Genomic DNA, 24,525 nt, shown 5'->3' with positions numbered 1-24,525 from the left:
TTACCTGATGATATTGATGATATTGATGATATGGATATTGATGATATTGATTACGCTGATGATATTTGTCTCCTTTTCTTCAGTCCAGCTGTACGACTGCTCAGCCGGCCAATCGGATTGCTCTCAGTGCAGGGCGGTACCTCAGGAGTACGGCTGCGTGTGGTGCTCAGGAAGCCCCGCCCCCAGCTGTGTCTATAACCAGTCCTGTAGCAGCTCACCTGCAGACACCTGCCCACCCCCTCAGGTCTCACAGGTGAGTCTGACGCTCACCCTGCGCTCCAGTACCCATACTACCGTGCTATTCAGTACGCCAGAAAAAGATTGAGTATGTCCCAGTACGAAGTATGTGAAATGCAGTATGCCATAAATACCAGGATGTCCGACTGCGTCCGGCCGGATTTTGCAGTCTGCAAGTCAGCGTGCTTTTCTGGCTATTCTTACCCACAATCCTCTGCGCAGCTGCAGCTTCGTTACGTCTTGACAGCTGACAGAAGACATTAGGACATTAGGGGCCCGATGACCAGTCACATGGTCATAATAGAATATTTATAGTTTATATGAACAAAATAAATCATTCAGATAAAAACCAACAAAAATAAATGAAAATCAGTGACAGACAGAAGCACGTGGAGGCTAATAAACCAGCATGTACTGTATATGTACTACAGTACACCGTGTATACAGTTACAACTTTAGGGTTAAACGTTGTTACGTAACGGAAGCAGAGCTCTCCGGGTTAACCTCCATCTCTGCTGAGTTTGGCAAATGTCGATTTGTTTTATCTCCATGGTAACAGTTATATGAGAGAGAGGGTCAAAGTTCAGGGCGCAGTATTATGAAGAAGTACTATGTCCTGAGTGTGCTGTACTGTACGCAACAGTGTGTACTTTGTAAGCGCAGCCAGAGTACCTAACAAAGTACACAGAGACAGAACGTGATTCTGAACGCACCCACAGTGTGTGTGTGTGTGTGTGTGTGTGTGTGTGTGTGTGTGTGTGTGTGTGTGTGTGTGTGTGTGTGTGTGTGTGTGCGTGCAGGTGCGTCCTGTCTCCGGTCCTCTGGAGGGCGGAGTCATGGTGACCATCACAGGATCAAACCTGGGCATGAAGTACCAGGATGTGGTGGGCGGAGTCACAGTGGCAGGTGTTCTGTGTACAGTCCAACCTGAAGGATACCAGATCTCCACTAGGTAACACACACACACACACTCACGTACACACACACTGTAACGTACACACACACTGTAACACACACACACACACTGTAACACACACACACACGTAAACACACACACACACACACACACTGTAACGTACACACACACAATAATGCACACACACTGTAACACACACTGTAAGGCACACAGTGAAACAAACAGTTCTGAATAACTTGCATTTACCTGTGTGTGTCTGTGTGTGTGTGTGTCTGTGTGTGTGTGTGTGTGTGTGTGTGTGTGTGTGTGTGTGTGTGTGTGTGTGTGTGCATGTTTCACTGTGTGTGTGTGTGTCTGTGTCTGTGTCTGTGTGTGTGCATGTTTCACTGTGTGTGTCTGTGTCTGTGTGTGTGTGCATGTTTCACTGTGTGTGTCTGTGTCTGTGTGTGTGTGCATGTTTCACTGTGTGTGTGTGTGTGTGTGTGTCTGTGTCTGTGTGTGTGTGTGTGCATGTTTCACTGTGTGTGTGTGTGTGTCTGTGTCTGTGTGTGTGCATGTTTCTCTGTGTGTGTGTGTGTGTGTGTGTGTCTGTGTCTGTGTGTGTGTGCATGTTTCACTGTGTGTGTCTGTGTCTGTGTGTGTGTGCATGTTTCACTGTGTGTGTCTGTGTGTGTGTGTGTGCATGTTTCACTGTGTGTGTGTGTGTGTGTGTCTGTGTCTGTGTGTGTGCATGTTTCACTGTGTGTGTGTGTGTGTGTGTGTGCCTGTGCGTGTGCATTTTTCACTGTGTGTGTGTGTGTGTGTGTTTGTGTGTACATGTGTACGTGTGTGTGTGTGTGTGTTTAGGGTTGTGTGTGAGCTGCAGTCCAGCGGGAGGCAGAGGGAGGGGCCTGTCCTGGTTACCGTGGGAATGACTACGCCTGGCAGGTCGACACAGATCTTCACGTATCAGGTGAGAGGGACAACTGTCCTCTTCTGGAGTGTCCTTCTGTCCTTCAAGCATCTCCACAGACTCTCTGAAGAACCAATCAGACGGCAGCTTCATGTGTCCGCAGAGTGTGATTTTAAATATCATGCCGTCACCATGGAAACTAACACAACAGTGTAACATGTAACATTATTTGCCAGCAGCTTTGTGTAAACAATAACAATGACATCACACGTGTTAGAGATCACCTCCTCTCTGAAGGAGTCCAGGTGTGTTAGAGATCACCTCCTCTCTGAAGGAGTCCAGGTGTGTTAGAGATCACCTCCTCTCTGAAGGAGTCCAGGTGTGTTAGAGATCACCTCCTCTCTGAAGGAGTCCAGGTGTGTTAAAGATCCTCCTGGTCTCCTCAGGACCCTCAGCTCCTGGACCTGGTCCCTGATAAAGGTCCAGTCTCTGGAGGAACCAGGCTGACCATCAGAGGACGACAGCTGCTGACGGGACAGAAGACAGACCTGAGCGCCTTTCTGGGACCACAGCCCTGTTACATGTGAGTACTACATATACTACTACTACTACTACTACTACTACTACTACCACAGCCCTGTTACATTTGAGTACTACATATACTACTACTACTACTACTACTACTACTACTACCACAGCCCTGCTACATGTGAGTACTACAAATACGACTACTACTACAGCCCTACTTCATGTAATAGTATTACTACAAATACTACTACTGATACTGTTGTTGCCTCAGAGTTGATCTCTGGCTCCACCTGCTGGACACTGATATGTTTACATCCTGTCTTTGGTTTCCTCCTTCTGTCCTTTCGCCATCACTCTGTGTGTCTGTGTCTCCTTTTTTGTCTTCTCTCGCCTTCTCTCCTCTCTCCTTGACTCTATGTGTCTGTGTCTCCTCTCTTCTCTCCTTGCCTCCTTCTCTCCTCTCCTTCTCTCCTTGTCTCTGTCTCCTTCCCTCTTGGCTCCTCATCTCCCCATCTCCTCAACTCCTTGTCTCCTCTCTTGTCTCCTGTCTGTCTCCTGTCTTGTCTCCTGCCTGTCCTCTCAGAGTGGAGGAGTTGACAGACTCCCAGTTGGTGTGTCAGACTGGCTCCAGTTCTCAGATTGGGGAGGTTCCTCTGCGGGTTCTGTTTGGGAAGGCGGAGAGAACGGTTGCTAACGTGATGTTCCGTTACCTTGACGACCCCGTCATCACCGATGCCTCCCCTGCCGAGAGCTTTTATGCGTAAGAACCCATTCACCTATCACTGATCAATAACGCAATCACTCATCAATAACCTGATCACTGATCAATAACCCGATCGCCTATCAAGAACCTGATCACCCCTAAATAACCTGATCACCCCTCAATAATCCGATGACCCATCAATAACCCGATCACTTATCAATAACCTAATTACTCATCAATAACCCGATCACCCATTCCTAACGAGATCACTTCCTGTCCTCAGCGGTGGCCGTGTCGTCATGGTGACGGGCAGGAACCTCGGCGTCGTGCAGCAGCCAATCATAGCGGTGTGGGTGGAGCCTGTGGAGGTCCAGAGGGTCAGACGGAGGAGACGATTGGCTCTGCTCAAGGCCCGACGACAGCTGGTCTTCAACAGCTCCATGACGACGGTAAGAGCCAATCAGAGAGCGTCCGCAGACAGAGACAGTCAGAAAAGCTGCGGTGTAACTACAGACTGACGTGTCTGTAGTGACTGTGTGTGTGAATGCTGCATGTTGAAAAGCTGCGGTGCTGAAGTCAATGTGTGAGAAGAAGGTGAAGAAACAGCAGCTGCTCAGAGAGCTTCGAACATCCGAGAAAAGTTTATGTTACAGACGAGGACTTCACAGATGTTCAGCTGAGTGTGTGTTACTGTGTGTTACTGTGTGTTACTGTGTGTTACTGTGTGTGCGTGTGTGTTACTGTGTGTTACTGTGTGTTACTGTGTGTTACTGTGTGTGTGTTACTGTGTGTTACTGTGTGTTACTGTGTGTTACTGTGTGTTACTGTGTTACTGTGTGTGTGTTACTGTGTGTTACTGTGTGTTACTGTGTGTGTGTGTGTGTTACTGTGTGTTACTGTGTGTTACTGTGTGTTACTGTGTGTGTGTTACTGTGTGTTACTGTGTGTGTGTGTGTGTTACTGTGTGTTACTGTGTATTACTGTGTGTGTGTGTTACTGTGTGTTACTGTGTGTTACTGTGTTACTGTGTGTGTGTTACTGTGTGTTACTGTGTGTGTGTGTGTGTGTTACTGTGTGTTACTGTGTATTACTGTGTGTGTGTGTTACTGTGTGTTACTGTGTGTTACTGTGTTACTGTGTGTGTGTTACTGTGTGTTACTGTGTGTTACTGTGTGTTACTGTGTGTGTGTTACTGTGTGTTACTGTGTGTTACTGTGTTACTGTGTTACTGTGTGTGTGTTACTGTGTGTTACTGTGTGTTACTGTGTGTTACTGTGTGTTACTGTGTTACTGTGTGTGTGTTACTGTGTGTTACTGTGTGTTACTGTGTGTGTGTGTGTTACTGTGTGTTACTGTGTGTTTGTGTGTGTTTGTGTGTGTGTGTTTCTGTGTGTTTGTGTGTGTTTCTGTGTGTGTGTGTGTTACTGTGTGTTACTGTGTATTACTGTGTGTGTGTGTTACTGTGTGTTACTGTGTGTTACTGTGTGTGTGTGTTACTGTGTGTTACTGTGTGTTACTGTGTGTGTGTTTCTGTGTGTGTCTGTGTGTTTGTGTGTGTGTGTGTTACTGTGTGTTACTGTGTGTTGCTGTGTGTGTGTGTTACTGTGTGTTACTGTGTGTGTGTGTGTGTGTGTGTGTGTGTGTGTGTGTGTGTGTGTGTGTGTGTGTGTGTTACTGTGTGTGTGTGTGTGTGTGTGTGTTACTGTGTTACTGTGTGTGTGTGTGTGTGTGTGTGTGTGTGTGTGTGTGTGTGTGTGTGTGTGTGTGTGTGTGTGTGTGTGTGTGTGTGTGTGTGTGTGTGTGTGTTACTGTGTGTTACTGTGTGTGTGTTACTGTGTGTTACTGTGTGTTGCTGTGTGTGTGTGTGTGTCTGTGTGTGTGTGTGTGTGTGTGTGTGTGTGTGTTACTGTGTGTGTGTGTGTGTGTGTGTGTGTGTGTGTGTGTGTTACTGTGTGTGTGTGTGTGTGTGTGTGTGTGTGTGTGTGTGTGTGTGTGTGTGTGTGTGTGTGTGTGTGTGTGTGTGTGTGTGTGTGTGTGTGTGTGTGTGTGTGTGTGTGTGTGTGTGTGTGTGTGTGTGTGTGTGTGTGTGTGTGTTACTGTGTGTGTGTGTTGGATCTGTCATGTAACTTCAGTTGTTTTAGAGTTAATAGATAATAAAATAATAACAGGTTAACGTCTGTCGTCTGTTTCTGTCTCTCTCTCTCTCTCCGTCCATCTGTCTGTCTTTCAGGTGACAGAACGCTGCTCTGTCCTGTCGTCCTCTCAGATGACGTGTCTCACCCCTTCAGTGTCCCCAGATGTCAAAGTGAAGGGCGTCTGGTTTCAGCTGGACAACGTCAGAGTCCACTACGAGACAATCAAGGTACCTGTCTGTCTGTCCATCTGTCCGCCTGTCTCTGTGTCTCCTGGTGTCAGAATCTGAATGGAGCTTCAGTAGAAATTTCCAGTGATGGTCAGCAGCTGATGGAGAAACCCGTCTGTCCGGCTGTCTGTCTGTCTGTCTGTCCGTCTGTCCGTCTGTCTCTCAGGGTAAGAGCTTCACATATTATCCGAACCCGGAGTTCTTCCCTCTGAACAGAGACGCGCCAGACGCTCCGTATCGCTTCAAACCAGGAGGAGTCATTGCTGTCGAGGTATGTCTCTGTCCTCTGACCTCTGTCCTTTGTTCTCGGACCTCTTTCCTGTGACTGACCTGTGTGTGTCTCCATGGTGATGGCCAGGGTCAGGACCTGACGCGTGCCATGTCCAGACAGGAAGTGAGAGCTCGTCTCGGGGACCAGGAATGTGAGGTGAAGACGCTAGACAACACTCACCTTTACTGTGAGCCTCCAGAGACACAACCACAGAGCATGGACAGCGGGGACAGCCTACCCAGCCTCAGGGTAAGACATTGAGAGACACAAACAGAAACACACACACACACACACACACACACACACACACACACACACACACACACACACACACAGTGTATATAAACACCTGTCCTCTCTTCTGTCTGTCTCTCGTGTCTGTCTCCTGTATGTCTCTTCTGTCCTCTCTCCTGTGTGTCTTTCCTGTCTGTCTCTCCTTCCTGTCTCTCCTGTCTGTCTCTCCTGTGTGTCTCTCCTGTCTGTCTCTCCTGTGTGTCTCTTCTGTCTGTTTGTCCTGTGTGTCTCTCCTGTGTGTCTCTTCTGTCTCTTTGTCCTGTGTGTCTCTCCTGTCTGTCTCTCCTGTGTGTCTCTCCTGTGTGTCTCTCCTTTGTGTCTCTCCTGTTTGTTTGTCCTGTGTGTCTCTCCTGTGTGTCTCTTCTGTCTGTTTGTCCTGTGTGTCTCTCCTGTATGTCTCTTCTGTCCTCTCTCCTGTGTGTCTTTCCTGTCTGTCTCTCCTGTCTGTCTCTCCTGTGTGTCTCTCCTGTCTGTCTCTCCTGTGTGTCTCTTCTGTCTGTTTGTCCTGTGTGTCTCTCCTGTGTGTCTCTTCTGTCTGTTTGTCCTGTGTGTCTCTCCTGTCTGTCTCTCCTGTGTGTCTCTCCTGTGTGTCTCTCCTTTGTGTCTCTCCTGTTTGTTTGTCCTGTGTGTCTCTCCTGTGTGTCTCGTCTGTCTGTTTGTCCTGTGTGTCTCTCCTGTGTGTCTCACCTGTTTGTTTGTCCTGTGTGTCTCACCTGTGTGTCGCTCCTTTGTGTCTATCCTGTCTGTTTGTCCTGTGTGTCTCTCCTTTGTGTCTCTCCTGTCTGTTTGTCCTGTGTGTCTCTCCTGTCTGTTTGTCCTGTGTGTCTCTCCTGTGTGTCTCTCCTATCTGTTTGTCCTGTGTGTCTCTCCTGTCTGTTTGTCCTGTGTGTCTCTCCTTTGTGTCTCTCCTGTCTGTTTGTCCTGTGTGTCTCTCCTGTGTGTCTCTCCTTTGTGTCTCTTCTGTCTGTTTGTCCTGTGTGTCTCTCCTTTGTGTCTCTCCTGTCTGTTTGTCCTGTGTGTCTCTCCTGTGTGTCTCAGGTGCTGATGGGGAACCTGCAGGTGGATCTGGGTCTGGTTCAGTATGACAGTGACTCTCTTCCTGTCGTCCCATTGGCTGCTCAGATTGGTCTGGGGGCGGGAGCAGCTGTCATTATCCTGTCAGTGCTGGTCGTCATCCTCATGTACAGGTACCAGTCCATGGCGCCATGCCACTGCAAGCCACGCCACAAGCAGACAAGACGAGACATGCCACAACAAGACGTGATACAACACGCCACGCAACGACATGTCATAAGACACACACACCACGACACGAAAAGACATGCCCCGCCAAGCCACAGCAGATAAGACACAACAGGACAAGACAAGACACGGCATGACATGGCATGACACTGCAGGACACGACACGACACCACATGACACACCACAACAAGACATGACATGACACGACACAACATGAAAAGACACAACATGTCAGCCACAACAAGACATGACAAGACACAACACGACACACCGCAAGACATGACACGACACTACATGACACGACAAGATATGACACGACATGACAAGACACAACATGCCACACCACAACAAGACAAGACATGACACTGACGTGTGTGTGTTTGTGTATGTGTTTGTTTGTTTGCTTACAGGAGGAAGAGTAAACAGGCACTAAGAGACTATAAGAAGGTTTTACTGCAGCTGGAGACTCTGGAGATAAACGTGGGAGACCAGTGTCGCAAGGAGTTCACCGGTACATGATCCAGACCAATCCAGACTGAACCAGACCCATCCAGACAGATCCAGACAGTACCAGACTGATCCAGACCAAACCAGACTGAGCCTGACTGATCCAGGCTGATCCAGACTGAATCAGACTAATCCAGACTGAGGTAGACTGATCCAGACTGAGGTAGACTGATCCAGACTGATGCAGACTAATCCAGACTGAGGTAGACTGATCCAGACTGATGCAGACTGACTGATCCAGACTGATGCAGACTGACCAGACTGATCCTAACTGAGGTAGACTGATCCAGACTGATGCAGACTGACGAGACTGAGGTAGACTCATCCAGACTGATGCAGACTGACCAGACTGATCCTGACTGAGGTAGACTGATCCAGACTGACCAGACTGATCCTGACTGAGGTAGACTCATCCAGACTGATGCAGACTGACCAGACTGATCCTGACTGAAGTAGACTGATCCAGACTGATGCAGACTGACAAGACTGATCCTGACTGAGGTAGACTCATCCAGACTGATGCAGACCTATGTAGACGGATCCAGGCTGATTCAGACTGATGCAGACTGAATCAGACTGATGCAGACTGACCAGACTGATCCAGACTGAGGTAGACTGACCAGACTCATCCAGACTGATGCAGATTGACCGGACTGATCCTGACTGAGGTAGACTGACCAGACTGATGCAGACTGATGTGGACGGATCCAGATGGATCCAGACTGATCCAGACTGATGCAGACTGATCCAGACTGATGCAGACTGGTCCAGTAGCAGCTCAGTGAATATTTTTAGAAACAGATCTGTTTTGTTCAGTCTTTCAGCGACATTCTGATTTTCACTCTTTGCATGGCTGCAGCAGCAGTTCTGTAAACTATTTGTTCTCGCTGGTTTTATGTCTGATGGTTTTGTGTCTGATGGTTTTGTGTCTGATGGTTTTGTGTCTGCTGGTTTTGTGTCTGATGGTTTTTTGTCTGATGGTTTTGTGTCTGATGGTTTTATGTCTGATGGTTTTGTGTCTGATGGTTTTGTGTCTGATGGTTTTGTGTCTGATGGTTTTGTGTCTGATGGTTTTGTGTCTGCTGGTTTTGTGTCTAATGGTTTTGTGTCTGATGGTTTTATGTCTGCTGGTTTTGTGTCTGATGGTTTTTTGTCTGATGGTTTTGTGTCTGATGGTTTTGTGTCTGATGGTTTTATATCTGATGGTTTTGTGTCTGATGGTTTTGTGTCTGATGGTTTTATGTCTGCTGGTTTTGTGTCTGATGGTTTTGTGTCTGATGGTTTTGTGTCTGATGGTTTTGTGTCTGATGGTTTTGTGTCTGATGGTTTTGTGTCTGATGGTTTTGTGTCTGCTGGTTTTGTGTCTGATGGTTTTGTGTCTGATGGTTTTGTGTCTGATGGTTTTATGTCTGATGGTTTTGTGTCTGATGGTTTTATGTCTGCTGGTTTTGTGTCTGATGGTTTTGTGTCTGATGGTTTTGTGTCTGATGGTTTTATGTCTGATGGTTTTGTGTCTGATGGTTTTGTGTCTGATGGTTTTATGTCTGCTGGTTTTGTGTCTGATGGTTTTGTGTCTGATGGTTTTGTGTCTGATGGTTTTATGTCTGATGGTTTTGTGTCTGATGGTTTTTTTTTGATATTCTGATGTGAAGTTTCAGTTTTTGTGTGTTTTGTGTTTTTGTGTTCTACAGTTTTCAGGTTCAGCTCTCTGCTGACTGAATGTGTGAACGCTGCGGTATGAATAAAGTTTCTTCTTCTTCTGGTGTGCAGACCTAATGACGGAGATGATGGACCTGAGCAGTGACGTGGGGGGACCAGGACTCCCCCTGCTGGACTACAGGACCTACGCAGAGCGAGTCTTCTTCCCCGGACAGCAGGTGGCGCCACTGAGCCGCCAGCTGGACCTGCCAGAGTCGCGGCGGCAGACGGTGGAGCAGGGCCTGCAGCAGCTCAACAACCTGCTCAACAACAGGCTCTTCCTCACCAGGGTGTGTGTGTGTGTGGGGGGGGGGTTAGGTGATGTCGCCGTGACCTCCTGACCTGCAGGTGACGTGTGTTGTGTATCTGTGTCTCAGTTCATCCACACGCTGGAGGCCCAGCAGGGCTTCTCTCAGAGGGACCGCGGCTACGTGGCCAGCCTGCTCACCATGGCACTGCACGACAAGCTAGAGTACTTCACTGAAGTCATGAAGAGTCTGCTCCAGGACCTGGTCCAGCAGTATGTCGCCAAAAACCCCAAACTCATGCTGCGCCGGTACGTAAGATAAATGCACCCTCACCTGAGGAGCCAAGTCCACCTGTCCCCGTCCACTGCAGGACGAAAATCAGCCACACAGAGAGTGACAAATAAAAATTAGCTGAACAGAAAGTGAAAAATAAAAATCTGCCAAAAAAAGAGGGAAAAATAAAAATCTGCCAAAAAAAGAGTGAAAAATAAAAATCAGCTGAAATAAAGCAAAAGATAATAATGAGCCACACACAGAGTGAAAAATAAAAATCAGCTGAACAGAGATTCAAACCAGATGACTTCACATCCTGCAGAAAATGCATGTGAATGCTGAAAGCTGCACGGAATCTCAAAGCATCGCTTCATGCAAAATTATGAGACAAATTGCCTTAAAACACGGCTCCCAGGGTCATGGAAAACCTGGAAACATTATGGAATTTCATAATCGCCTGTTCTAGGCCTGGAAAAGTCATGGAACTAGTGAAAAGTTTTTTAAAAAATGTGATAAATGTAAGATAATGGTGGATTTATTTTCTGTAGCGTTAATGTGTGGTTACTTCCAACAGCATTTTGTTCATTTTTTCTGTTTTTTTCTTTAAATGGCTGGATTTTGTAATTTTTTTTTACAAAATGTGGATTTCCAAACCTGCGGGCCCTTGGGTATTTTGGATCCTTGAAAAGTGCTTGAAAAGTTTTCAAGTTCGTCTCTCAGCTCTGGCTGCAGCCCGTCAGTGTGAACGTCAATGGGAAGTTCATCATCAGCCCAAATGCAGAAATGCAGAAATGTTCAAAACGTTCAACTCTTCATTTGTGGTTTTATTAGCAGAACAAATTTCAGAACCTACACAGTCTGTTTTTTTGCATTAAAAAACAAAATAAATGTAGTCTCTGCTCAGTTACGGAGCAGATTGAGCTGATGGAGGTGAGTGTGAGGGAAGTTTAATGAGACAATTTCAGCATGAAGAAACTCTGCAGAGAGATAAAGGACAGAGTCGTCTGCGTAGAGATGAACATTCACTCAGAGAAAAGGACAAAACCCTGAGGAACTCAGAGGACTGAGAATAATCAGTCTGACCTGTGTGTATCTCTGTCTGTCTGTCTGTCTGTCTGTGTCTCTCTGTCTATCTGTCTTTCAGGACAGAGACAGTTGTAGAGAAGATGTTGACCAACTGGATGTCCATTTGTCTCTACTCCTTCCTCAAGGTAAATGCTTCTCTGTCTCTCTGTAGAAACTTACCTGTCTCCGTCTGCATCCCCTCTGCCTGTCTCATTCATCTATCTGTCTCTCTGTCTGTCTGTCCATCAGGAGGTGGCAGGGGAGCCTCTCTACATGCTCTACAGAGCCATCAAGTATCAGGTGGACAAAGGACCTGTGGACATGGTGACGGGGAAAGCCAAACGGACACTGAACGACAGCCACCTGCTGCGAGAGGACGTCGACTACTGTGCTATGGTAACCGTGGCAGGACACAAAGAGACAGACAAGTACACCTGGGCACACCTGGACACACTTGGGTACACCTGGGGACAACAGGTGACCCCTGGGTACACCTGGGGACACCTTGGTAATATCAGTCAGTGATGATGAGACAACCTGACAAACTGTAAAACAACAACAGTGGAAGAGACGGTGGAAAAGACATTTTTACTGTCTGTCAAAAAGATGAAAGTAACATGTCCTTTCCACTGTCCCATTGAATGTCCCTGTGTCTCTGTCCTTTTGTCCCTGCCTTGTGTCTCTGTGTCCCTGTGTTGCTGTCTCTGTGTCCCTGTCCCTGTGTCTCTATCTCTGTCTCTGTCTCTGTCCCTGTGTCCCTTTGTCCCTTTGTCCCTGCGTCTCTGCCCCTGTGTCCCTGTCCCTCAGACTCTGACAGTGTTGGTGAAGAATGGAGTTGAAGTTCAGCCCTGTCCTGTTAAAGTGCTCGACACAGACACCATCACACAGGTAGGTACCTGTCTGTCTCTCTGTCTGTCTGTCCCTCTCTCTGTGTCTGACTTGTGTGTCTCTGTACAGGTGAAGGATAAGATCCTGGATCAGGTGTACAGAGGAGCTCCGTTCTCTCAGAGACCAGCAGCAGACAGCCTGGACCTCGGTACATATACACACACACACACACACACACACACACACACACACACACACACACACACACACCTGTCTCACTGACTCCTCTGTCTCACCTGTCTCAATGACTCACCTGTCTCACCCCACTCACATGTCTCACCTGTCTCACTGTCTCATGGATCTCACTGACTAACCTGTCTCACTGTCTCACCTGTCTCTGGTGTGGCGAATAGAGTGGCGGTCGGGTCAGGCGGGTCACCTGACCCTGTCAGATGATGATGTCACAGCGGTGGTCCAGGGTCGCTGGAAAAGACTCAACACTCTGCAACACTACAAGGTGAGAACCGACCAATCACAGCACAGCTTCAGCTCCTCTCCAGGTGTTCATCAGAGTTTAGAATCCATCTGTGACATGTTGACACTCTGCGGTTCTCCAGGTTCCAGACGGAGCAACAGTTGCTCTGATTCCTCGTTCTCAGAGTTCTGGTGGTGTCGGAGTCAACCAGGTGTTCCAGACTGGAGAGAGTAAGAACCCATCACCAGAACCATCTAGAACATAGACAACATGTGGAACATCCCCGACTCAGCACAACACAAACAGAACCACATCACAAAACCACATCACTGAACTACATCACAGAACCTCATCACAGATCTTCATCACATAACCACATCACAGAACCACATCACAAAACCACATCACAGAACCACAGAACCACATCACAAAACCACATCACAGAACCACATCACAGAACTACAGAACTACATCACTGAACCACATCACAAAACCACAGAACCACATCACTGAACCACATCGTGGAACCTCATCACAGAACCACATCACTGAACCACAGAGCCACATAACTGAACTACATCACAGAACCTCATCACAGAACCACATCACTGAACTACATCACAGAACCTCATCACAGAACCACATCACTGAACCACAGAGCCACATAACTGAACTACATCACAGAACCTCATCACAGAACCACATCACAGAACCACATCATGGAACCACAGAGCCACATAACTGAACTACATCACAGAACCTCATCACAGAACCACATCACAGAACCACATCATGGAACCACAGAGCCACATAACTGAACTACATCACAGAACCTCATCACTGAACCACATCACAGAACCTCATCACTGATCCACATCACAGAACCTCATCACTGAACCACATCACAGAACCTCATCACAGAACCTTGTCAAACATCAAGAAAGTTCAGAACATCTGAAGCTGAGTCACCTCAGAGAGAACCACATAGGACATGAAGAGAGCACATAAAACAACAACACCTAGAACCAACACTTCTGTGGGTTCTCTGTGCTGTTGGTTGTCACGGTGACGTTTGTGTGTGGTTGCCACAGAAACGCCGATGCTGGAGGGCGAGGAGGAGGAGGGTCTGCGTCTGTGGCACCTGGTGAAGAGCAGCGAAGATCCAGAGATCCCAAAACACCGAAAGAGCAGCATGAGAGAGAGAGAACGAGCCAAGGCCATACCTGAGATTTACCTGACCAGACTGCTGTCCATGAAGGTAACACACCTTCCTGAGCTACATCTGAACACACACCTGAACTACACCTGAACTACACCTGAACTGTACCTGAACACACACCTGAACTGTACCTGATCTGTACCTAAACACACCTGAACTGTACCTGAACACACCTGAACTACACCTGATCACATACCTGAACTACACCTGAACACAGCTGAAGTACACCTGATCACATACCTGAACTGTACCTCAACACACCTGAACTACACCTGATCACATACCTGAACTGTACCCGAACACACCTGAACTACACCTGATCACATACCTGAACTATACCTGAACTGTACCTGAACACACACCTGAACTGTACCTGAACACACACCTGAACTATACCTGAACTATACCTGAACTACACCTGAACTATACCTGAACTACACCTGAACTGTACCTGAACACACACTTGAACTGTACCTGAACACACTTGAACTGTACCTGAACACACCTGAACTACACCTGATCACATACCTGAACTACACCTGAACACAACTGAACTGTACCTGAACACACACCGGAACTGTACCTGAACTACACCTGAACTGTACCTGAACACACCTGAACTACACTTGATCACATACCTGAACTACACCTGAACACACCTGAACTGTACCTGAACCACACCTGAACTGTACCTGAACACACACCGGAACTGTACCTGAACTACACCTGAACTGTACCTGAACACACCTGAACTACACCTGATCACTTACCTGAACTACACCTGCACTGTGCCTCAACACACACCTGAACTGTACCTGAACACACACCTGAACTGTACCTCAACACACACTTGAACTATACCTGAACTACACCTGAACTGTACCTGAACACACACCTGAACTGTACCTGAACACACACTTGAACTATACCTGAACTACACCTGAACTGTACCTGAACACACACCTGAACTGTACCTGAACACACACCTGAACTGTACCTGAACACACACTTGAACTATACCTGAACTACACCTGAACTGTACCTGAACTACACCTGAACTGTACCTGAACACACACCTGAACTGTACCTGAACACACACCTGAACTGTACCTGAACACACACTTGAACTATACCTGAACTACACCTGAACTGTACCTGAACTACACCTGAACTGTACCTGAACACACACCTGAACACAAATCTGAACACACACTTGAACACACAAACGAACACACCTGATCTACACTTGTACCTGTCTACCTGTCTGTCTCTACCTATCTTTCTCTATGTAGGGGACGCTGCAGAAGTTTGTGGACGATGTCTTCGTAGCAATCCTCAGTACGAAGCGTCCTCCTCCGATCGCTGTTCGATTCTTCTTTGACTTCCTGGATGACATGGCAGACAAACACGGCATTGACGACCCGGAGACCGTCCACATCTGGAAGACCAACAGGTGAGAGACACACCTGGACACCTTTCTATCTCTCTATCCCTCTGAGCTGTCTCTCTGTCTGTCTGTCCTCTAACTTGTCTCTCTGTCTGTCCCTCTGAACTGTTTCTCTGTCTGTCCTCTGAGCTGTCTCTCTGTCTCTCCCTCTGACCTGTGTCTCTGTCTGTCCCTCTGAGCTGTCTCTCTGTCTGTCCTCTGACCTGTCTCTCTGTCTGTCCTCTAACCTGTCACTCTGTCTGTCCCTCTGACCTGTCTCTCTGTCTGTCCTCTGACATGTCTCTCTGTCTGTCCTCTGACCTGTCACTCTGTCTGTCCCTCTGACCTGTCTCTCTGTCCTCAGTCTCCCTCTCAGGTTCTGGGTGAACATCCTGAAGAACCCTCAGTTTGTTTTGGACGTCCAGGTGACGGACAGCATCGACGCCGTCCTCTCTGTCATCGCTCAGACCTTCATTGACTCCTGCACCACCTCGGAGCACAAAGTGGGACGGGTACGACCTGTCTGTCTCTGTGTCCTCCTGTCTGTCCACGTGCGACAGTGTCTGTATGGTTCAGTCTTGTGACCTCACCGTCTCTTTCTGTCCAATCAGGACTCTCCAGTCAACAAGCTGCTGTACGCCCGAGAGATCCCCCGCTACAAACAGCTGGTGGAGAGGTGAGACATAATCCTGTCTGAAAGACAGCCTCCTGTCTGTCTGTGATGGAGACAGTCCACTTCAGAAAGACAGAGCAAAAGTTTACTAATGTGTGTGTGTGTGTGTGTGTGTGTGTGTGTGTGTGTGTGTGTGTGTGTGTGCAGGTATTACAGTGATATCCACAGCGCAGCATCCGGCTGCTATCAGGAGATGAACTCCACTCTGACTGAGCTGTCGGGGGTCAGTCAGCACAAACTAACACGTCCTAGAATATATATAATACTTCATATACATAAGTATATATATATATGTATATATATATATATAGATATATATAACTCAACACCTGTGTGTCTATCTGCAGAGTTTTGCATCAGAGATGAACAGTCTTGTTGCTCTCCATGAACTCTACAAATATATCAACAAATACTACGACCAGGTAACACACACACACACACACTCACACACACGTTTTATGTCACTGTTCTTCTGTTTGTTCTGGTATTAATAACACAGAGCTGAGAATAAACAGGCAAGACCTCACATGTAACTCAAATAAATCTGCATATTGATCGTCTGTCTGTGTGTATAAAGATGAACATTATGAACTCTAGTGATTAAACTGGGTGACTGTAGGGATTAAACTGTGTGACTGTAGTGATTAAACTGTGTGTGACTGTAGTGATTAGACTGTGTGTGACTGTAGTGATTAAACTGGGTGACTGTAGGGATTAAACTGTGTGACTGTAGTGATTAAACTGTTTGTGACTGTAGTGATTAGACTGTGTGTGACTGTAGTGATTAAACTGTGTGTGACTGTAGGGATTAAACTGTGTGACTGTAGTGATTAAACTGTGACTGTAGTGATTAAACTGTGTGTGACTGTAGTGATTAGACTGTGACTGTAGTGATTAAACTGTGTGTGACTGTAATGATTAGACTGTGTGTGACTGTAGTGATTAAACTGTGTGTGACTGTAGTGATTAGACTGTGTGTGACTGTAGTGATTAAACTGTGTGTGACTGTAGTGATTAAACTGTGTGTGACTGTAGTGATTAAACTGTGTGACTGTAGTGATTAGACTGTGTGTGACTGTAGTGATTAAACTGTGTGTGACTGTAGTGATTAGACTGTGACTGTAGTGATTAAACTTTGTGACTGTCGTGATTAGACTGTGACTGTAGTGATTAAACTTTGTGACTGTAGTGATTAAACTGTGTGTGACTGTAGTGATTAGACTGTGACTGTAGTGATTAAACTGTGTGACTGTAGTGATTAAACTGTGTGTGACTGTAGTGATTAAACTGTGTGACTGTAGTGATTAGACTGTGACTGTAGTGATTAAATTGTATGTGGTTGTAGTGATTAGACTGTGACTGTAGTGATTAAACTTTGTGACTGTAGTGATTAGACTGTGACTGTAGTGATTAAACTTTGTGACTGTAGTGATTAAACTGTGTGTGACTGTAGTGACTAGACTGTGACTGTAGTGATTAAACTGTGTGACTGTAGTGATTAAACTGTGTGTGACTGTAGTGATTAGACTGTGACTGTAGTGATTAAACTGTGTGACTGTAGTGATTAGACTGTGACTGTAGTGATTAAACTGTGTGGTTGTAGTGATTAGACTGTGACTGTAGTGATTAAACTGTGTGACTGTAGTGATTAGACTGTGACTGTAGTGATTAAACTGTGTGGTTGTAGTGATTAGACTGTGACTGTAGTGATTAAACTGTGTGGTTGTAGTGATTAGACTGTGACTGTAGTGATTAAACTGTGTGACTGTAGTGATTAGACTGTGACTGTAGTGATTAAACTGTGTGACTGTAGTGATTAGACTGTGACTGTAGTGATTAAACTGTGTGGTTGTAGTGATTAGACTGTGACTGTAGTGATTAAACTGTGTGGTTGTAGTGATTAGACTGTGACTGTAGTGATTAGACTGTGTGTGACTGTAGTGATTAAACTGTGTGTGACTGTAGTGATTAGACTGTGACTGTAGTGATTAAACTTTGTGACTGTAGTGATTAGACTGTGTGTGACTGTAGTGATTAAACTGTGTGACTGTAGTGATTAGACTGTGTGTGACTGTAGTGATTAAACTGTGTGTGACTGTAGTGATTAGACTGTGACTGTAGTGATTAAACTTTGTGACTGTAGTGATTAGACTGTGACTGTAGTGATTAAACTTTGTGACTGTAGTGATTAAACTGTGTGTGACTGTAGTGATTAGACTGTGACTGTAGTGATTAAACTGTGTGACTGTAGTGATTAGACTGTGACTGTAGCGATTAAACTGTGTGTGACTGTAGTGATTAGACTGTGACTGTAGTGATTAAACTGTGTGGTTATAGTGATTAGACTGTGACTGTAGTGATTAAACTTTGTGACTGTAGTGATTGAACTGTGTGACTAGTGATTAGACTGTGACTGTAGTGATTAGACTGTGACTGTAGTGATTAAACTGTGTGACTGTAGTGATTAAACTGTGTGTGACTGTAGTGATTAGACTGTGACTGTAGTGATTAAACTGTGTGACTGTAGTGATTAGACTGTGACTGTAGCGATTAAACTGTGTGTGACTGTAGTGATTAGACTGTGACTGTAGTGATTAAACTGTGTGGTTGTAGTGATTAGACTGTGACTGTAGTGATTAAACTGTGTGACTGTAGTGATTAGACTGTGACTGTAGTGATTAAACTGTGTGACTGTAGTGATTAGACTGTGACTGTAGCGATTAAACTGTGTGTGACTGTAGTGATTAGACTGTGACTGTAGTGATTAAACTGTGTGGTTATAGTGATTAGACTGTGACTGTAGTGATTAAACTTTGTGACTGTAGTGATTGAACTGTGTGACTAGTGATTAGACTGTGACTGTAGTGATTAGACTGTGACTGTAGTGATTAAACTGTGTGACTGTAGTGATTAAACTGTGTGTGACTGTAGTGATTAGACTGTGACTGTAGTGATTAAACTGTGTGACTGTAGTGATTAGACTGTGACTGTAGCGATTAAACTGTGTGTGACTGTAGTGATTAGACTGTGACTGTAGTGATTAAACTGTGTGGTTGTAGTGATTAGACTGTGACTGTAGTGATTAAACTGTGTGACTGTAGTGATTAGACTGTGACTGTAGTGATTAAACTGTGTGGTTGTAGTGATTAGACTGTGACTGTAGTGATTAAACTGTGTGACTGTAGTGATTAGACTGTGACTGTAGTGATTAAACTGTGTGACTGTAGTGATTAGACTGTGACTGTAGTGATTAAACTGTGTGACTGTAGTGATTAGACTGTGACTGTAGTGATTAAACTGTGTGACTGTAGTGATCAAACTGCCACTAAAATGAAGCCGTCTTATGTGTTTCAATCAATCAATCATGTAATGATCACATCTTTTTTTTTTTTTCTATTGACTGAAATATCTGTCTCATCTGTCACTGTGTGTCTGTCTCACCTGTCTCTATCTGTCTGTTTGTCTCCCTGTCTCTGCCTCACCTGTCCATCAGATCATCATGTCTCTGGAGGAGGACAGTTCAGGTCAGAAGATGCAGTTGGCGTATCGACTGCAGCAGGTTGCCGCCCTGGTGGAGAACAAGGTCACTGACCTCTGATGACCTCTGACCCAGTGACCCTGAAGACACTCGGAGACCCCGCTGAGGACAAAGACGTCTTCAGCAGCTCTAAGAGCCTGAAACTATGGAAACCGTCAGACTTGTGTTAACACTGTCTTCCTGTTGAGTGTGTATGTTGCAGTGTGTGTGTTTTGGGGATATACAAGGTTTTTATAGTCAGACTCAGGAGATCCCAGTTCTTTAGATTCCTTCACTCCACAGCAGCTCTCAAACTACACCTTAACTACAGCTAAACTACACCTGAACTACAGCTAAACTACACCTGAACTACAGCCTAACTTCACCTGAACTACAGGTAAACTACACCTGAACTACAGCTAAACTTCACCTGTACTACAGCCTAACTACACCTGCACTACAGCTAGACTACACTTCAAGTACAGCTAAACTACACCTCAACTACAGCTAAACTTCACCTGTACTAGAGCTAAACTACACCTGAACTACAGCTAATCTATACCTGAACTACAGCTAAACTTTACCTGTACTAAAGCTAAACTACACTTCAAGTACAGCTAAACTTCACCTGTACTACAGCTAAACTTCACTTGTACTACAGATAAACTATATCTGAACTACAGCTAAACTTCACCTGTACTGCAGCTAAACTACACTTCAAGTACAGCTAAACTTCACCTGTACTACAGCTAAACTTCACTTGTACTACAGATAACTATATCTGAACTACAGCTAAACTTCACCTGTACTGCAGCTAAACTACACTTCAAGTACAGCTAAACTACACCTGTACTACAGCTAAACTACACCTGAACTACAGCTAAACTTCACCTGTACTACATCTAAACTACACATGAACTACAGCTAAACTTCACCTGTACTACAGCTAAACTTCACCTGCTAAAACACCGCAGCGGTAAACTGACCCTTGACAATCTAAGCAATCAGATCAAAGATGATGATCCGCTGCCTTGCACTACATTTCCCAGAGTTCCCTGCTGTCTGTGGAGTGCCAAAGCACAATTTTGATAGTTCCTGTTCTGATCACAGGTATTGATTATCGGCCTGCTGCTGATCTCAGACATGCTGGATGTTTTTTATCGACGATCATTTTTAGCTTTTTCGAGTGAAACCAGCACAGATCTGCATCAGGAGTTTTTCTGAAGGCAATAACCGAATCAGGGAGAGTTCTCAGTGTGAGTCCAGTTCCTGAACCCCGACCCCACAAAGCCTCAGGACTTGAACCTCCTCAGTCTTCCTCAGTCCACATTCACTCCTCTCAGGTGTTACAGGACATTTTGATTGGACCTGACATGAGCTGAAGGTACATTTATCAGCCAATCAGCATGCAGCAGAGGGATGAAGGAGTGTCGCCCAGTGATGCTTGTTGCTATGGAGACCACAGTGCCACCATAGATCCATACGGGTCACGTCTAGCGTCTGACTCAACGAAGACGTGGAAATTTATTGATGGAAAAGATGATAAAACAAACTGATAGTTCAGACAGGACAAGATGTGAAGACCATCGGCAGAAAGTGAATCTGGGGGTCAGACGTCTGGCCCTCAGCTGGTCAAACGCCATACAAGTTTATAAATGTTGTTAATTCAAACTCAGACTGGATGAGAAACTCGTCTGTGACGTGAAGCCAAAGCTCACCATCAGCTGTGCTCACACTGTGCGGTCTGATGGCCACGCCACCATCTGAGAGCACTGTACGAGTAAAAATGGTACGTCGGCCCCCAAAGACCGTTTGCACTCAAGGACTGTGGAAACTCAAGAACCATCCTGGCTGTTGACAATTGTCAATAAAGTTTAGTTTGAGAGCTCCGGGGCGGATGCTAACGACAATGCTAACGAGGCAGAAGCATGGGGATGCCTCAGAGAAACAGCCGCCGGCACATATGGACTCGCAGAGGTGAGGACAGTTGGTTTTGTCCATTCTGCAGAGATAAGTGGAGCTCTGCTAATGTCCATGTTGTGCACAGCTCGACCAACCTGCATTTTCTGTTTGGCGTTGTGTTGCCATGGCGTTTTCAGACACTCCGTTCTCCACTTCACGCAGCCGACTCGACTTGTGGCAGCGCTTCAGCTGTGCGAGAACCTGCGTTGGCCGACCAAAACCTCCGACACGTCAGATATTCACCCGACCGTCTGATGGCTGATCGGGAGCAGAAGGTTGGTCCTCGCTCCCCGCTGGACACTGCACGCCAAACGACGCCCGATGACACTGAAACTGATTTCAAAATGAGTTACGCAGCTTACAAATGGGCTAAAACCGCACGGTGTACGCTTGGCTTCACTTCGCCTCTGAATGGTTCACCGTGATTTTCTCACCCCAACCAGTCTAACCGGTGACGCCAGCGAGTTCTAGCCAAGTTTAACGAAGGCAACGTTCCCGTCCGACTTAGATCCTGATTAGGTCAGGACCCTCTGACACAAAAACGTTGGATTGAAACGTTGTCTTCATTAAACTTGGGCGGGGCAGGAAGTGTGCAGGTGTTTTTTGTTTTTTTAACCATGTAGCCAATCACAGGGAGCGCCGGGTGGGTCATTCCTACACATTTGCCTACAGAACAGGTCTTCACAACGCGACTCGGTGTCAGGTTGCGGGTGTGTTTTTACCCGAAGTCGTGACCAGCTGACTCAATGCGTCATTCACAAACCCGCGCGGCCGCTGCCGTGTCAGCGAGTCAGCCAATGAAAGGATCTGCACATTTTTCTATGGATGGAGGGACAGGAAGCTGGAATCACACTGAAAACATAAAGCTGCTGACCGAACAAATAGCTGACAAACGAAAAAACAATCCAAAACCTGGGGGGAGGAGCTTCGGCTGTGTGTGTGTGTGTGTGTGTGTGTGTGTGTGTGTGTGTGTGTGTGTTACTAACTTATTACATGTACATACTGTGAGTCTTATTTATACCTATTTATCCCAGCTGTGCCTTCACTCTTGCAGCTAGGTGGCGCTGTCTGTTCTCACAGCAGCCTTATTATGTCCCAGTGTGTAACAGGAAGATAAATGCATTTTAATGTTTTATTCGTGTTGACGGCGGGAGGAAAAACAAACAGGAAACAGCCTGAGTATCACCAGATGTCACACCAGCGCACCGCCATGTTCCCTGGCTCGCTCACACTGAAACTGTGACATCACCGAACAAACCGCCACACACCTGCAGACCGAGGCCTCAGGTGAAACTGTGACATCACCGAACAAACCGCCACACACCTGCAGACGGAGGCCTCAGGTGAAACTGTGACATCACCGAACAAACCGCCACACACCTGCAGACGGAGGCCTCAGGTGAAACTGTGACATCACCGAACAAACCGCCACACACCTGCAGACCGAGGCCTCGGGGGTGTGGTGTCTCTCTTCTCACTTAGCTGAGCCGCCGTGGCGTTTCGCTCTGGTATCGGTCAGCTGAATCCAAACACCTGATGGACTCGTCGACTGCGTGAGTTTAATCTCAGAAATCAATAATGATAAAAATACCGATAATCAATAATGATGATTACAGATGTTGTTTATTGGGCCTCATGCTGTGAGGGTGTTTCAGATTCACTGCAGGCCACGTGTCTCACTGTGTGAAGAAATGTCTCAGAGTGCCGTTTATCGCTGTGATGAGATCCACAAGGACTCAGTTTGCAGGTCCAGTTCGAGGTCTAGATTCAGCCTCCAGATTATCAGCTGTGTCTCCATGGCAACAGTTTGTTGTTTTAGCCATTGTTTTCTCACAAAGTGAGATTCAGCCGCTGTGGAGTTTTATTAAGTCTTCATGTGCCCTGATCGATGGGATACTCCCTGGACTCTCCTGGACTCTCCTGGACCGGCCCCACAGAGTGCTACAGTCACACACACAGAGTACGGACTCTCCTGATGGGAGACTTTCCTGGACTCTCTTGAACTTTCCTGGACTCTCGGAGGACTCTGTGGGTGTAAGTGGACTCTCTGTGAGCCTGATCCATCAGCTGATGTGTAAGGGGTCCGGTTCCTGCTACTGAACTGAAACAGAAACCAGGACCAGGTGTTCTTTGTGGGATGATCTTCGTGCTGCTGCTCGCGGCGTCCAGACGTTTCCTCTTCTGGTGTTCCTGCTGGTTCTCGCTGTTTGGTTCTCTCCTCGCTGTTTTTGCCTGCTGTGTTTTTTGAGCCTGTGTTTGACCCGTAGTTGTAGTTCTCTGATCTTATTAGAACTCTGCATGCGTGTGACGATGATGACGATGATGATGAAGATTTTTGGTGCTTCTTTAAGATAATTTTTTTTCATATTCAGACACCAGCTGGTGTCCCTGATGAGGTCACAGTTTGACCTTTGACCTCCTGATCTCTGTACAGTTTTCTAATCTGGGACACGATGAAAGAGATCCTGAGCTCTGATTGGTCAAGCTCGGTTTGTTACCGAAATGTTTTTTCTACAAGGGAATCAAAACTTTCCAGGGTTTGTATAAAAAGGATCCAGGACGAGGTTTTCTACTGATGGTGTACAGTTTCTAATGGTGTGTAAATGTGCCTGTAAATACCTGTCCCAGGACGAGGACGAGGACGAGGACAAGTCCGTCTGCAGCGGAAATGTGCTTTTATTGTGAAGGGGCAGGAGGCCAAACACAGTTTGAATCATGTCAAAATAAAGTTATAATTTTAACAGTTTATTCTGAGGTTTGAATTCTGCTGATTGTCTTTGGACTTTAACCCTTTAAAACCCGGAGCCACATTGCTGCTCTCGTGCTGCGTTCAGATGCCTGTCGCACGGAGTTAACCCTTTGAACCCGGAGCAGACGGCTGCCATTTCCTCTTTGAAAAAAAGCTTGGCGAGAAATCTTCTACAGTCTGCAAGATATTAGCAATTTGGAAAATGATGTTTTTAAATCTAGGGGAGCTTTTCTCAACCTACACTGTCTTTATAATTATCCTAATTAGTGTATTTAAAAATATTTCAGAGAATAACTAGAATTTTAAGCACTTTTTTCCCAGGTCATCTCCTTTTTTTCTTTTTTTTTAAACTTTCCCCTTTTGTTGCTAATTTGCAGGTAATTTTCTTCTACTAATTTCTTGCTCACTTTTTGGGTAATTTCTCCATAAACACGTCACCA

The 24,525-nt window shown here is 46.1% G+C and overlaps 1 protein-coding gene across 3 annotated transcripts in view; it reads left to right on the top strand.

The window, feature by feature from the left end:
* The window catches only part of plxnb3 (plexin B3), a 72,349-nt gene extending 48,267 nt beyond the window's left edge, over nucleotides 1-24,082 (top strand). For all 3 annotated transcript variants that reach the window (XM_088081506.1, XM_088081507.1, XM_088081508.1), the window contains 26 exons: nucleotides 84-253; nucleotides 1,038-1,189; nucleotides 2,000-2,105; nucleotides 2,492-2,628; nucleotides 3,157-3,333; nucleotides 3,560-3,725; nucleotides 5,507-5,638; nucleotides 5,805-5,909; nucleotides 5,997-6,158; nucleotides 7,242-7,390; nucleotides 7,856-7,956; nucleotides 9,723-9,940; nucleotides 10,028-10,206; nucleotides 11,316-11,382; nucleotides 11,486-11,632; nucleotides 12,044-12,124; nucleotides 12,194-12,272; nucleotides 12,478-12,581; nucleotides 12,682-12,769; nucleotides 13,631-13,797; nucleotides 15,051-15,211; nucleotides 15,549-15,696; nucleotides 15,796-15,860; nucleotides 16,005-16,080; nucleotides 16,205-16,279; nucleotides 19,351-24,082. In XM_088081506.1, coding sequence (XP_087937632.1) covers nucleotides 84-253; nucleotides 1,038-1,189; nucleotides 2,000-2,105; nucleotides 2,492-2,628; nucleotides 3,157-3,333; nucleotides 3,560-3,725; nucleotides 5,507-5,638; nucleotides 5,805-5,909; nucleotides 5,997-6,158; nucleotides 7,242-7,390; nucleotides 7,856-7,956; nucleotides 9,723-9,940; nucleotides 10,028-10,206; nucleotides 11,316-11,382; nucleotides 11,486-11,632; nucleotides 12,044-12,124; nucleotides 12,194-12,272; nucleotides 12,478-12,581; nucleotides 12,682-12,769; nucleotides 13,631-13,797; nucleotides 15,051-15,211; nucleotides 15,549-15,696; nucleotides 15,796-15,860; nucleotides 16,005-16,080; nucleotides 16,205-16,279; nucleotides 19,351-19,455 — 3,317 coding nt within the window. In that variant the 3' untranslated portion in view covers nucleotides 19,456-24,082. The remainder of the gene's footprint in view (nucleotides 1-83; nucleotides 254-1,037; nucleotides 1,190-1,999; nucleotides 2,106-2,491; nucleotides 2,629-3,156; nucleotides 3,334-3,559; nucleotides 3,726-5,506; nucleotides 5,639-5,804; nucleotides 5,910-5,996; nucleotides 6,159-7,241; nucleotides 7,391-7,855; nucleotides 7,957-9,722; nucleotides 9,941-10,027; nucleotides 10,207-11,315; nucleotides 11,383-11,485; nucleotides 11,633-12,043; nucleotides 12,125-12,193; nucleotides 12,273-12,477; nucleotides 12,582-12,681; nucleotides 12,770-13,630; nucleotides 13,798-15,050; nucleotides 15,212-15,548; nucleotides 15,697-15,795; nucleotides 15,861-16,004; nucleotides 16,081-16,204; nucleotides 16,280-19,350) is intronic.
* Nucleotides 24,083-24,525: the final 443 nt, after the last annotated feature.

Source organism: Plectropomus leopardus, chromosome 9 (assembly GCF_026936395.1).
Source record: "Plectropomus leopardus strain MGB_pleo_1.0 chromosome 9, ASM2693639v1, whole genome shotgun sequence".
NCBI classification, from domain to species: domain Eukaryota; kingdom Metazoa; phylum Chordata; class Actinopteri; order Perciformes; family Serranidae; genus Plectropomus; species Plectropomus leopardus.
This window is presented reverse-complemented; position numbering and strand designations above follow the sequence as displayed.